This window comes from Dipodomys merriami, unplaced genomic scaffold, assembly GCF_024711535.1.
Source record: "Dipodomys merriami isolate MVZ:Mamm:240054 unplaced genomic scaffold, mDipMer1.0.p SCAF_307, whole genome shotgun sequence".
NCBI lineage: Eukaryota > Metazoa > Chordata > Mammalia > Rodentia > Heteromyidae > Dipodomys > Dipodomys merriami.
The window spans coordinates 1,120,161-1,134,884 of record NW_027204571.1 but is presented as its reverse complement, the minus strand read 5'-3'; the positions used below and the strand labels follow the sequence as shown (position 1 = coordinate 1,134,884).

Genomic DNA, 14,724 nt, shown 5'->3' with positions numbered 1-14,724 from the left:
AGAGGGAAGAGAGAAGGAAGCAGGAAGAAAGAAAAAGACAGGGAGGGAGGGGGAAGAAGGGAAGGAAAAAGAAAGGGAAAGGAAAGGAAGAGAGAGAGAAGGGAAGGATCGTGACGACAGCACAGATGCTGGGGTTTGTTTTTTTTTTTGCCCAATTTTCTTTTCAGAAATCACAACCTGGCTCTGGCTTGAGAGGTTCTTCAGAAATTCAACTTTGGCGCTAAGATGGTCTTACCAGCACGGCAAAACAGGGTTTATTTGAAGAAAAAAAAATATCCTCAAAAAATAAAGTCTGATCAGCACCTGCAAGAATAACTCCCAGTCACCTGCCAGGAATCTAGAGAATTCTATGCAGGGCTGGGACCCAACATGTAAAAGAGACAAACACAGATGACATTTTCACAATGCCTTCATCTGAGGTTACACTGGGAGGCCCGGCCCTGCGACCACACCACCTCCATGTCCAGGCAGGCTGCCAGCCCCTTCCACTCTCTTCAGGGGCTGAAGAGAACGAGATGCCCCCGGGCCCCAGTGAGGCCGGGCTGCAGCGGCTTCCTGCGGCCGTTCCAGGCGTCATCTCTGCAGAGGAACGATGTTGCAGCTGGAAGGAAAGCAGCCGAGGCTTAGCCGCAGCGGGGCCTCAGGAGGATGAGCCGCCACCCTCTCTGGTTTTTATTTTATTTTATTTTGGGAGGGGAGGGAAATGGTCTCAGGCTGGCACTGAACTCACAATCCTCTTGCCTTGGTTTCCCATGCTCATAAACCCAGCATCTTTCCTTTCTCCTAACACAAATGCTCAGGTAGAGTTGGCTGAGAATGTAGCTCAATCATTCAGCACTTGGCTGGCATATGCAGTCCTGGGTTCAATCCCCAATACCTTTTTTTTTTTTTGGGTCCGGTCGTGGGGCCTGAACTCTGGGCCTGGGCGCTGTCCCTCAGCTCTTCAGCTCAAGGCTAGTGCTCTACCACTTGAGCCACAGCGCCACTTCCGGCTTTTTGCTTATGTGGTGCTGAGGAATCGAACCCAGGACATCATGCATGCAAGGCAAGCAGTCTACCACTGGGCCACCTTCCCAGTCCCCCTTTTTTTTTTTTTTTTTTTTTAAAGCAACTGCTTTAAAGAGAGGAAAAGAGTCTCTTAGGAGAATCCAGGGCTTCCTTGGCCTCTTTGACCTGAGCTTTATTCCTAACACAAGTATTTATCTCCAGTTATGCCCGTTGGGGAGGAGGGGGAAGGGGTACTCCTATGACTCACCCCCAGCTCTGTCTAACTTAGTCCACTGACACTGCAGTTTGCCTGAACAAAGAATGAAGCTGAGCCAGGTGCCAGTGGCTACTCAGGAAGCTGAGATCTGAGGATCACGGTTCGAAGCCAGCCTGGGCAGAAAAGTCCCCGCGATATTCTTTTTTTTTTTTTTTTTGTCGGTCGTGGGGCTTTTTTTGTCGAACTCTGGGCTTGGGGTCCCCGTGATAACTCTTATCTCCAACTCACCACTCAAAAACTGGAAGTGGAGCTGTGGCTCAAAGTGGTAGAGCACTAAACTTGAGCAAAAAAGCTCAGGGACAGCACCCAGGTCCTGAGTTCAAGCCCCATGACTGACCAAAAACAAAAAGAATGATGCTGATACTTTACCCCAGCAGTCCTCTTCCCGTCCAGCGAGATGGGACAAGCCTGAGCTGGTGCTTCTCACCTCGACGGATCACAGTCACATTCAGGGGTTTCTGAAAAGAAAAGATCATTTCAGTGTCAACATGATGTTCAACATAATATTCAAAGGGTTTGGGTTAAAATGCTGAGATGGCCGGGCGCTGGTGGCTCACGCCTGTAATCCTAGCTACTCAGGAGGCTGAGATCTGAGGATCGCGGTTCAAAGCCAGCCCAGGCAGGAGAGACCGTGAGACTCCTATCTCTAATAAACCACCAGAAAACCGGAAGTGGCGCTGTAGCTCAAGTGGTAGAGCGCTCGCCTTGAGCTGAAGAGCTGAAGGACAGCGCCCAGGCCCAGAGTTCAAGCCCCATGACCGACAAAAAAAAATAAAATAAAATAAAAAAAATAAAATGCTGAGATGCCCTTAGCAAACTGATTTGAATTTCAAGCATAATTCAGACTCTGACCATGGATTTCCAATCCTAGAACCGTGAGCCACCCCAAGCCAGCCCGTGTCTACCAGGGAAAGCCCGGGGGACCCCACGCACCCCCTCACTGTGCTGCACCACACTGCTGATGTTGTGGAGCGACTGGAAGTTCTGGGGGTTCACAGAGCCAAACTCCACAATCTCGTCATCCACTTGCAGACCCTAAAGAGAGGAGAGGAAATGAAAACCCAGGCGAGAGGTCAAGTCTGCCCCAGGTGATTCTGGCCTTCAATATCCAACTTAACATCCAAGTGAGGAGCTTATTTCCTGCAGGGAAGCGTGGCGGGAGCACAGAGCATCATATACTGGAAGTGGCAGGCGTGGCTGGTGGGGAAGATGGGAAAATCCAAGGGCTGCTTTTTGGGGTCCCCACCCAGCTGCAAAGGCAGGAGGCAGACCGGCACAGCCCCATTTGTTAGGGCTCAAAATTTAGACATTTGGGGCTGGGAAGGTGGCTCAGTGGTAGAGTGCTTGCCTTGCATGCATGAGGCCCTGGGTTCGATTCTTCAGCACCACATAAGCACAAAAAGCTGGAAGTGGCACTGTGGCTGAAGTGGGGGAGCATTAGCCTTGAGCTGAAGAGCTCGGGAACGGCACCCAGGCCCAGAGTTCAGGCCCCACGAACATTTGCCCTGGAAGCCCCTCAGCAAGTAGCCACAGGCGCCAGGACAACTAGAGGGGGTGTGCCCCTCTTTTTGTCATGCCAGAACATCCACCACCCCTCATTACCCCTTGGACATGGCCTACTGTGCAGCATTGTGCAGATGCAGCTTGTGCAGCTGGCGTGAAGCCGAGCGTAAGTGTGCCTTACTCAGTCTGTGATCTCAGTGATCATTTAACCATGGGGAGCAATCATGACCCAGAGCTGTGTGTTCTGACACAGGTCATCTTAAGTCTGGGAGGCTTTTCCTCATGGGTTAAACGGGGGAAGGTCAATGCCATCCGAGAGGGTGGTGTGGGGCTATGTTTAGACAAGCTCCCACACAGGATTATTCATAATCGCCATAAGGTGGGAACTATCAAGTGCCCATTTACTGACAGATAAAAAAACAAGGTCTTGGGGCTGGGAAGGTGGCTCAGTGGTAGAGCGCTTGCCTTGCATGCATGAGGCCCTGGGTTCGATTCCTCAGCACCACATAAGAAAAAAGAAAAAAGCCGGAAGTGGCGCTGTGGCTCAAGTGGTAGAGTGCTAGCCTTGAGCTGAAGAGCTGAGGGACAGCGCCCAGGCCCAGAATTCAGGCCCCACAACTGGACCCAAAAAAAAACAAGGTCTGAAGCCAGGCGCTGGTGGCTCCTGTCTATAATCCTAGCTACTCAAGAGGCTGAGATCTGGGGCTGGGAAGGTGGCTCAGTGGTAGAGTAAGCACTCTACCATTTGCATGCATGGGGCCCTGGGTTCGATTCCTCAGCACCACATAAGCAGAAAAAGCCAGAAATGGTGGCATATCTCAAGTGTTAGAGCACTAGCCTTGAGCTGAAGAACTGAGGGACAGTGCTCAGGCCAACTTCGGGCCCCGTGACCAATTAAAAAAAAAAAAAAAAGGCTGAGATCTGAGGATTACGGTTCAAAGTCAGCCCAGGCAGGAAAAGTCTGAGAGTCTCATTTCTAATTTACCACAAAAATCCAGACATGGAGCTGTGGCTCAAGTGGTAGAGTGCACACAGCAGGCCTTGGCCAGTGTTTGCAGAAGGAGAAAAAGAACTCTCAACACAGAGACAGTGGGAGTGGCTCCCCACAGCTCCGCCCACCCAGCCCAAAGCTCCCCAAGGCAGGACTACCGCGGTGCTGGCGGGGGATCCCGGGCTGACGCTGTTGACTTTGGCGAAGGCCTGGGGAAGGCTGTGGCTGTGGCTGTGGCTGTGGCCGCGGCTCAGGGCCTCTTGGCGGGCCTCAGCCCTGTCGCGGGCCTGCTTCTCCTTGTCACGCGCATGCAGCTGGTGCAGGGCTTCCTCTACTTGCTTCATCACCGCCTTGTGATCGTTCTGCAGGCCTGGGGGAGGAAAAACAAGGGCCAGGAGGCAGTGACAGTCATGAGGCACCTGCGCCGGCTCTGGAAGGACAGATCTGTGACCAAGACAGACAGCCTGTCTCCTGCAGCTTGCTGGCTAGCAAGGAGAGCCGCTACAGAGTGGGTCACTACGCTCACCAGCCGACGACCAGTGTGAGACCCCGCGGCGGAGGCCCCGGCTGGCCGATGGAGAACATCAGCGTTTTCTTGCCCTGGCTGATGCTGGGGGGGGGGGGGGGGTAAGCGGAAGTCAGGATCTGTCCAGCCGCAACTCGAAGGCACACAGGGGCAAGACGATACGCAAACAAAGGAGGACACAGGCTGGGCACTGAGAAAGATCTCCAGTGCCTCTTAGATTTCTAGAAGGGAAAAATGATGCCTGGCTTTAGGCAGTCTGGAAAGGAACAGAATTAGCTACGGGGACCCCAGAACAGGCCCTTGACACTCACTCACCTGGGAAGCAAAGCCAGTATTGTCAAGCTCTTTATTTTTTTTCTAGAAACACTAGCAATTGGAGAGCTTTAGGTGAAATACAGTTTTTTCAGCACTGAAGGCTAATACGATGTGTGAGCCACAATTCCAGTCCCACAAGTCTCAGTGCAAGCCAGTCCAGCAAACCAACTGGGATTTTGATGACATTTTAATTTTAATGGAAACATTTTGCCCGAGCCAGGTACCAGTGGCTCACGCTTGTAATCATAACCACTCAGGAGGCTAAGATTTGAGGACTGCGGTTTGAAACCAACCCTGGCAAAAAAACTCCTTAAGATTTTTTATCACCAACAAAAAACCAGAAGTGGAGCTGTGGCTCAAGGGGAAAGCACCAGCCAGGAGCAAAACTGCTAAGGGACAGTTCCCAGGCCCTGAGTTTATGCCCCAGTCCCAGTACCAAAATAAATAATTTTTTTTTTGCAGTTGTAACAAATGCAACCATAGTTATATAAACTATATTCAGAGGAAATCCGGTACAAGGTGACAAGGTACATCGGATCTTTTGTTCGGAAAAAAAAAAGTCTTCCAAAAACATAACTTTGCAACAATCATTTTTCAAAAGTCCCATCATGAAGACTTCCCAGGCAGAATTTTTTTTTTTTTGGTCGGTCGTGGGGCCTGAACTCTGGGCCTGGGCGCTGTCCCTCAGCTCTTCAGCTCAAGGCAAGCACTCTACCCCTTGAGCCACAGCGCCACTTTCGACTTTTTTTTTTCTGCTTATGTGGTACTGAGGAATCAAACCCAGGGCCTCATGCATGCAAGGCAAGTGTTCTACCACTGAGCCACTTTCCCAGCCCCCAGATTCTTATAAGAAAGGTTAAGGCAAGATGTTATTAGCACCCAAAGAACAGAGCAGTTGAACAATGTGGAAAGTTCAGAAATAGAGCCAAGCACAGTAAAACCTTGGTCTGGGGGCTCCGGTGTAGCTCAGCAGTAAACCCCACACTCAGCATGGGTGAGGCCCTAGGTTTCATCCCCAGCACCACACACACAAAAACACTCGAACACTATGTAAAGCTGCTAGCATTTCCAATTAGTTGGAAAGAATGGACTATTACATAAATGGTGCAGGAACATCAAGCTAAGTATTTGGAGAAAAATAATATCAGTGCCTGCCCCAGCCTAGCCCAGCTCCCCTCAGGCTGCGGGGGGTTGGGGGGGGAGGAAGGGGTGTGCTACCAATTACAAATCAGCCTGGTGAGCACAGGTTTGGAAAAAGACCCCAAACTCCCCTCGAGCCTGGCCATCTTTCCATGGCGTTCCCTTTCTTTGTACCTTCCTATTGGTTTCTTTGGTTTTTGACATGTGTTTTACTTTTGCTTTTTTAAAACCCAGGAGGGCGTTGTGTTGCTAGTTAAGCCAGGCTGGCTTGGAGCTCGCTGTTTACTTGCATCAACTCCTTGAAGGCTGGGATTACAAGAGTGCACCACCACCACACACCACTTTCCTAGTTGTTTTCAGGTAAAAATAAAGTGCTTCTTTTCCCAAAATCTTGGAGTGGGAAGCAGAAGAGGAAGGCAGGAAGGTGAGAGAAGAGAGGAGATGGCAGAATTAGTGATTGGAGAGATGTAATTACTGGCTTTGCAGGCAGAAGATGGCCAAAAGCCAGGCCCTGCAGGCAGCCAGAAGCTGGGCGAGACAAGGGAGGGGGTGCTCCCTTTCAGCCCCCAGAAGTAGCCATCCTGCTGACCCCCTGAATTTAGCCCAGTGAGACACGCCTTTCCCCCATGACTTCTCACCTCCACATCAGTTAAGATCATCAATTTATGTGGTTTTAAGCCAAGAAGTCGGTGGTCATTTGTGACAATAGAAACAAAAACCTAACACTTACCTAACTTCTACTCTCTGCTAGTTCCTTCCTCACAAATAAACTGAGGCCAGTGATGTGCCCCCAGTGGAGTAGTGCTCTGGCTTTGCTGGCAGGAGGAGGGCCAATGAGAGGACAGCACCCATTCACTCATGGTAGGAGGGCCAATGAGAGGACAGCACCCACTCACTCAGGCAGGGGGTAGGACTGACAGCAAATCCTCAAAGGAGGTTGCAGGAACTCTTGCTTTCCTGCCTTCTTCTTTGCTCTTCCTGACTGGACCACAGGCTGGTGACTCCGAAGACAAATATAGGGCCTGGCTTTCTGCTCGCCACCCTATGCTCCCTTACCTCCAAATACCTCTACCAAAGGACCCTTTAGCCTTTTTATGTTTAAATGACTATAGTCAGGTCATCATCTTCAAGAATCAAGCCTACTTCCTAACAAACACATAAATAATGGATTTCATGAGAACTGTGAACAAACTAGGCTTCTGTTGTTAGGGGTGGGGGGTAAATATAATCAAAGCATATTATATACATGAATGGAAATATCATAATAAGCACTATCAAAAATGGCACAAGCTGGGCACCAGTGGCCATACCTATAATCCTAGCTATTTGGGAGGATGAGATCTGAGGATCACAGTTCCAAGCCAGGCTGGGCAGACAAATCTGTGAGACACTTATCTCTAATTAACCAACAAAATGTCAGACTGGAGGTGTGGTTCAAGTGATAGAGTACCAACCATAAGTGGAAAAAAATGAGTGAAAGTTCAAGTCCTTGCTGGGCGCTGGTGGCTCACGCCTGTAATCCTAGCTACTCAGGAGGCTGAGATCTGAGGATCACCATTAGAAGCCAGCCCTGGGTGGGAAAAGTCGGTGAAATTCTTATCTCTAATTAACCACAGGAAAAGCTGGAAGTGGTACTGTGGATCAAATGGAACAGTGCTAGCCATGAGCAAAAGGAGCTCAGAGAATGCCCAGGCCCAGAGTTCAAGCCCTAGTACCAGCAAAGAAAAAAAAATTCAAGGCTTTAAAATCAAGTCACAGTATCAACACAGACACAGACACAGACACAGACACAGACACACACACACACACCCTGTACAAAGAAAGTTTCCACAGTGAAGTAAAATTCTTAAAACAAAATGATAAAAGGAAACCATAAGTACAGTGGAGGTTATCCCACTTCCTTGGTCCGGTCCCTCAACAAGGACAGGATGATAATCCTGTTAAGGAAGAAGAGACCATGGCTGATGATGCTGGTGATTTATTTGTGTGCCTTTAGTCCCCCATCCCGAGGGCCACTTACAGATGATGTTGTGTCTGGCTGTGCGGACTTGGTAGAGGTCCACGTCTGCCCGGGGGTAGCCCTCACAGTCCACCAGCGGCTCGTCCATCCCAACGCCTTTTTGCTGAAGAAAAGACGTACAACTAAACAACTTTCACAGGCATATAGTTCCTGAGATGCCCCTCCCGAGACCCTTTTCCTTACAATCATAATCAACTGGACAATAATAACCATATTGCCCATATTGACCACAAAGGACGCACCTTACCCAGGCTCTCATAACCACCTGTCTGGGGGAGGGAGAGACTTTTCATCTGATATCTTTCATGGTATTTTGTTTTGCTGTTTTGCCTGTCCTGGGGCTTGAACTCAGGGCCTGGGCACTGTCCCTGAGCTTCTTTTGCTCAGGCTAGCTCTCTAGCCACAGCGCCACTTCCCACTTTTTCTGTGTAGTGTACTGAGGAGTTGAATCCAAGGCCTCCTGCATGCTAGGCAAGCACTCTACCACTAAGCCACATTCCCAGCCCTCTTTCATGGTTTTTTGTTTGTGCCAGGACTGAGGCTTGAACTCAGAACCTCCTGCTCTCCTGTGGCTTTTTCTTTTCATTACTGGTGCTCTACTACTTGAGCCAAACCTCCACTTCCAGTTTGCTTCGTTGGTTTGTTTTTTGCTTTGGTGCTAGTTCTCAGGCGTTATCCCTGAGCTTTTCTTTTTCTACTCAAGGCTAGCACTCAGCTCCGTTGCTGGATTTCTTGCTGGTGCGTTGGAGATGAGCGTGTGGACGCAATTGGACACCTGGGCCCGCGCTTCGGGCTACTGGCAGGGGCCGCACGTGCGGTGGCGCCCCAGGTCCCGGGAGGGATCCGGGATGCCCTTCCCTGCCCCCATCCCCCCGCAGCCTGCCCGCCCCCCGCGTCCTCCCGCGGGGCCCGGGCCTCACTCACGCCCTCCAGCACGTCGTAATTGGCCTTAATCTGCGCCTCGATCTCCTCCTTGCGGCGCATCAGCTCGTGGATGTCGCTGACGGTCGCCGCGCGGGCGCCCGAGGAGCCTTCGCTCGGCCTGGCTTCCTTATCCGACATCGTAGAACCGGGCCTAGTATCCCGGACCATCCGTTTCCGGGCTACGGACGCGCACGGAGACGGCTGATACGGCTCCGCCCGCGGCCCAAAACACCACAGTCACTCCGCGCGCGCGCGCGCACGCGCAGGCAAGGACGGGGTCTGAGGGGAGGGCGGGGCCTGAGGGGCAGAGCGACGGACGGTGATTGGTGGGCGAGACCACCGGAAGCCCCGCCCCATTAAGGCACGTGGTCGGAATGGATGCCTCAAACCCGCGCCTCTCCCCTACACGTCGGCACACAGGCTGTATTTAGGGGATGAGCAGACTGGGGCCGACGCATGTGCATTTCACCTCCACGCAGCAAACATTTACTCAGCACCTGCGCTATGTAAATGCTACAGAACTAGTCCCGGGCCCTCCGATCCAGTTCTTCACATCTCCGAAGCCCTTGAGGGACGCCCGGGCCTCTGACCCCGCTTCACACCTGTGAGCCTGGGCTCAAGCTCCTGCCGCTTGGCCTCTTTTTGCAATTTGTGACCTTAAGTAAATTAGCCTTTTTTAAAAAAAAGTCTGTCCTCGGGCAATAACAAGTCAGGGTCTTAGCCAGATGCCAGTTTCTTAGGCATGTCATCCTAGATACTTAGGAGGCTGAGATCTGTGTGTCGCTGTTCGAAGCCATCCCAGGCAGGAAAGTCCACGAGACTCTATCTCCAATAAACTACTCAGAAAAAAAGCTGGAAGTGGCCTGACCTCATGGCTCAAGTGGTAGAGCACTAGCCTTGAGCACAGAGGTTCAGGAGCAGCACCCAGGCCTTGAGTTCAAGCCCCAGGACAGGCAATCAATCAATCAGGGTCTGGAAGCTGTCCCTGAGCATTTTCACCAGCACACTGCCACTTGAACCACAGTTCTGGCTTTCCTACATTTTTAAAGTAATATTTCTTTCTTAAAATTAATATTCTTCCTAAAAAATAGTATTCTTCCTGTGCAACATTTCTTGATTTGATACAGAATCTGTTAAATAAAATACTGAAGTTTTAGGAGATACTGGGCTAACTGGTGAGATACAAAGGTGGGCTCTCTGTTCAGTTTTAGGATATTGATATTAAATGTCCTCAGTAAGACAATACCATTGCAATTACATGAGAAGTCTCCTTATTCAATGACAATAAATAAGTACTCCTGTACTCCTACTTCCCCCAGAGACTGAGATCAGCAGGACCACAGTTCCACCTGAGCCATCTGAAACCAGAGGTAGTTTTTAATTCATTATACCCTTGGAAATGTGGTTGTGATTATTGGAAGAAACTAGATCCAGCTACTGCCTTGGCCTTTATAGTTCTCAAATCCATCATCTACTCCATCTCTGCTGTTGTCCCTGCCACCCAATCTGGCCCTGATTGAAGCATCCTATGCACTGGCCTCCATTAATCCAGGCTACACAGCAGACAGAGTAGCCTTTCTAAAGAGTGCTATTGTCATTTTACTGCTTAAAAGCTTTCAATGGCTTTTCCAGTGCTCTTCCCTTGGCCTTCAAGGCCACCTGGTCACTGCTTGCTTTCAGACTTCCAGCGCCATGCCCTCTCCCTTCCCCACAGTACACAGGCAATACTCCACCCACCCGCCACACAGCCCAGAAGTCACAGTCTGACCTGCCCAAAGCTGCACTTTCCACTTGAGATCATATCCACATGTTTACCTGTCTGTCCCAGGCAATGGGTACTCTCAAACAATGTGGATTGACGCTTGTTTGTCTCCAAATGTTTGACTATTTGAAGGGTTACAAGGGAACAATCTTTGCTCCTTTACCTTTCCAGGTGTTTTGGTTCATCTCAGCTGTTATGGCTACAGACAGGCCAATAAGCCCTGTGATTTAGGAAGCTACCAAGATCCAATAGAGCCTGAATTGTTTTCCTCTTCCAAACATCCATGACTTTTTTTGGGGGGGGGAATGTGGGCCAGCACTGGGGTTTAAACTCGGCCTGAGCACTGTCCTTAAGCTTTTTTGCTCAAGGCTGGTGCTCTACCATTTGAGCCCACAGCTCTACATCTGGTTTTCTGGTGGCTAATTGGAGGTTAACAGTCTGGTGGACTTTTCTATCTGGGCTGGGTTTGAACAGTGATCCTCAGATCTCAGCCTCCTCAATAGCTTGGATTACAGGCGTGAGCCAAGAGAACCTGGCTTCTCTTTGGGTAAGAGACCTATAATAACTCTCCTTAATATTTGGAAAGGTGAAAATAGAGGGTTCAGAGAGGTTAAACAATGTACTGAAAGCAACTCAGCAAATCAGAGGCAAGGAAAGTCAGCACTCCAAACTGAAAGGTGGGGAGGTGTTCGCAGGCCCTGGTACTTTGGACAGCAAGAACGCAGCTTTGAACTGGAAGAGATCCACGGTCTTGAGTAATTTCGCCTTGGGCTTACGCAAGTGATGAAGCTAGTGACGAAAATCCCTTTGATGTGCCCTGGGCTTGGACACCATGACAACTGCTCGGGCTCCCCGCCACTCCTCTCCTTCTGTGGCCCACCCCCAATCTAGGACCTCCTACCCCCTTAAACCTCAGGCAACCAAGCAGAGGGGCACCTTGAGATTGGCTGGAGGGAGTTTTTAATGCCACAGAATTGAGCAAATGTTACAAACCAAGTTTCGACTGCTGTTTCCCTGATTATCTAAGACAGAAATAGGCAAATTATGGCCCTTGGAACAAATCTGGACCACTGTCTTTTATTATTATTATTATTCTAGGCAGGTGTGGTAGTGTATGCCTATAATCTCAGTGCTCCCGGAGGCTGAATCAAGAAGATTATGAGCTCCAGGTCTACCTGGCCTACATAGTGACATCTTGTTTTGAGAGAGAGGAAAAAAAAAACAGAAAACAAAAAAAACAAGAACTAATAAAAGCTGCCAAAGTCTCTTCATTTTATTATTTAGTGCCAGCAAACCCAAACAGTAACAATAATAAACGATTCCTCCCTGCCAGATCAGACCATTTCCCTCACACCAACTAATGTAGTAAGTGCTCATTCAATAGTGGGGTTCTTATTCCCCTTGTATTTGCCAGGACTCGTGGTTGCAAAATCCAGAAATCCACTTCAAAGTAGTTTACACAGGAAGGAAAACGCCTAGCTCATCCAGAAGCACATCTAGAATAAACTACTAAGACAAGAGGACTCTGCTTTGTCCACAGCACATTTTCCCCTGGCGAACCCAGACGCGGCTCCTATAACATGGAGCAACCAGCTCAGCAGACTAGAGGCAGCACCTTTCTCAAGACCAAGCTCCAAGCCAAGCTCCCATTGGCCAGCTCTGGTCACGTGGCCGTCCTTGAGCCAATCACAATGATTCTTGTTGGCCGGCTCTAACTCACAGGCCCCACCCTGACCGCATGGGCAGAGAGAAAAAAAGGTTGATTCCCCAAAGGAAAAGTGAGATACTGTTAGAAGATGAATGAATAGTGAACAAGATGGTTTTAGCCAGGAGACCTCTGCTGTCCCAGTGGCAAGAAGAGGACAATCTTCAGGTCATGGCAGATCCAGGGCTCTCTGCTCACTCACTCTGGGACAGAGACTTACAAGCAGCAGAGAGTGGTCCAGTGTCCTGTCCTTAGCTCCTGGGGCCCCACAGACTGCTTGTAGCCCAGAGCTCACGCCTGCAGTTCTGTGCCTCAAAAGATAAAGAGGGGCTCCACCCAAATGGCCCTGCCCCGGGGCTTCACTAGCCTGACCCCATCCTGGCCAACTCTCGCCCCTCTCCCCAGCTTTTTATAATAAGAACATGTTCCCTGGGCAAGGTATTGGTGGCTCACGGCTGTGATCCTAGCTATTCAGGAGGCTGAGATCTGAGAATCGAGGTTCAAAGTCAGCTGGGACAGGAAAGTCCTTGAAACTCTTATCTCCAGTTTAACCACCAAAAAAGTCAGAAGTGGAGGTGTTGCTCAAATGATAGAGTGCCAGTCTTTTTTTTTGGGGGGGGGGGGTCCGGACGTGGGGCCTGAACTCTGGGCCTGGGCGCTGTCCCTCAGCTCTTCAGCTCAAGGCTAGTGCTCTACCACTTGAGCCACAGCGCTACTTCCGGCTTTTTTCTTTTTGCTTATGTGGTGCTGAGGAATCGAACCCAGGACCTCAGGCATGCAAGGCAAGCACTCTACCACTGAGCCACCTTCCCAGCCCAGAATGCCAGTCTTGACTGAAAAAGCCAAGGGAAAGCACCCAGTACTAGCACTCAAACTTTAATCATTATTTTTTTAAATCCCAGAACTGTACGCTGAAAAAAAAAGAAGAATCAATTACAACCTATGTAAATTGTGTATCAGTCCATAAGAACCCCTCCGAAGCTGTGCTTACAAAATGTAAGACATGTACATTATTCTGAAAACCATGTAAGTATAACTCAGCGCAGGGCCGGAAGGGTGATCAGATATGCAGGAAGGAAATGCTCTGTGAAGTTGCTGTGAAGCAGGATAACGCAGAAGAGTGCAAATAGTTCGATGAAAGGGCTCCTTTTGTGCTGGGAAGATGGCTCAGTGGTAGAGCGCTTGCCTTGCATGCCTGAGGCCCTGGCTTCGATTCCTCAGCACCACATAAGCAAAAAGAAAAAAGCTGGAGTGACACTGTGGTTCAAGTGGTAGAGCACTAGCCTTGAGCTGAAGAGCTGAGGGACAGCGCCCAGGCCCAGAGTTCAGACCCCACGACTGGACCAAAAAAAATAAAAATAATAATAATAAAATAAAAAAATAAAAAGAAAGGGCTCCTTTTATGTCAACTCTGCCAAGGGCTTGGCAATCCTTGGCATTTTCTTTCAGTCCTTGAACTCTGGGCCTGGGCACTGTCGCTCAGCTCTTCAGCTCAAGGTTAGTGCTCTACTATTTGAGCTACAGAGCCACTTCCAGTTTTCTAGTGGTTTATTGGAGATAAGAGTCTCACGGACATTCTTGCCTAGGCTGGCTTTGAACTGCAATCCTCAGATCTCAGCCTCCTGAGTAGCTAGGATTACAGGCATGAGCCACCGGCACCTGACAACTTGACATGTTTTGCACTATGAAAACTCAAATCAACTGCAACAGAAGCAAACAAAACAAATAAAGGCACCCATAAACAGCATTTTCCTTTCCTTTCCTTTTTAAAAAAAACACACAAATTGTTGGGGAACTCACCTGTACGTAGCACAGTGCGGCAGCGGCTGCACTGAATTTCAGCTAGGCAGTGGAATGGGACAAGTGTGCTCCAGAGACTGGGCCAGGTAGGTCCTGTCTGGAGATGGAAGTGTACCTTGGGTGAATCCAGAATGTGATGGAGACCCACACTATTTGTAGAAGCCAAGTGTAGAGGGGAGGGAGCAAGGGCAGGGTTCCCACTCAGGGCAGCTGAGCCAGGCACCCACCAGACACCAGCCATGCAGCCTTTGGATATTAAATCCATCTGACTGTGGATTTAATTAACAATGGGCCAGGAGAGAGACCAGACCAGGTGCCGCAAGAGAGACTGGGTACACTATCATAAGCCAGGGGTCGGTCTGCAGTGCTGCTCTCACGCTGTGTGACCTAGGCCCCTGCCTCCAGTCTGGTCCTCTCAGATGGGAATAAACTTAGAGAGAAAGAGGAAGGAAAACAAAGCCCTAACCAAGTGCTGGTGACTCTCGCCTGTAATCCTCACTACATAGGAGGTTGAGATCTGAGGATTGTGGTTCAAGGTCAGCCCAGGCAGGAAAGTCCATGAGACTCTTACCTCCTATTAAGCATCTAAAAACCAGAAATGGAGCTGTGGCTTGAAGTGGTAGAGTACTAGCCTTGAGCACAAAAGCTCAGGGACAGCACCTAGGCCCTGAGTTCAAACCCAGGACCAACACACACACCCAACAGACACACACACACACACCCAACAGACACACACACACACACACACACACACACACACACACACACACACAC

General features: G+C 49.8%; 1 protein-coding gene across 1 annotated transcript; it reads right to left on the bottom strand.

Annotated features, from left to right (window-relative positions):
- Positions 1 to 226: 226 nt before the first annotated feature.
- On the bottom strand, positions 227 to 8,910 carry LOC138840945 (26S proteasome non-ATPase regulatory subunit 9-like). The gene is made up of 6 exons (XM_070041395.1): positions 8,684 to 8,910; positions 7,760 to 7,862; positions 3,917 to 4,128; positions 2,198 to 2,299; positions 1,634 to 1,722; positions 227 to 601 (listed from the first exon to the last, which is right to left on the bottom strand). Exons 1-6 carry the CDS (start codon positions 8,849 to 8,851, stop codon positions 574 to 576), a joined length of 702 nt encoding a protein of 233 aa, XP_069897496.1. The 5' UTR covers positions 8,852 to 8,910; the 3' UTR covers positions 227 to 573.
- Positions 8,911 to 14,724: the final 5,814 nt, after the last annotated feature.

Bases quoted from the DNA above. Each gene is read 5' to 3' on its own strand.
- LOC138840945 (XM_070041395.1), bottom strand. From the start codon at position 8,851: ATGGTCCGGGATACTAGGCCCGGTTCTACGATGTCGGATAAGGAAGCC. The intron at 1,723-2,197 runs GTGCGTGGGGTC...TTTTCTTTTCAG, and splicing joins TGGTGCAGCACAGTGAGGGG to AAACCCCTGAATGTGACTGT. The intron at 602-1,633 runs GTAAAGTATCAG...CTTTCCTTCCAG, and splicing joins ACGGGAAGAGGACTGCTGGG to CTGCAACATCGTTCCTCTGC.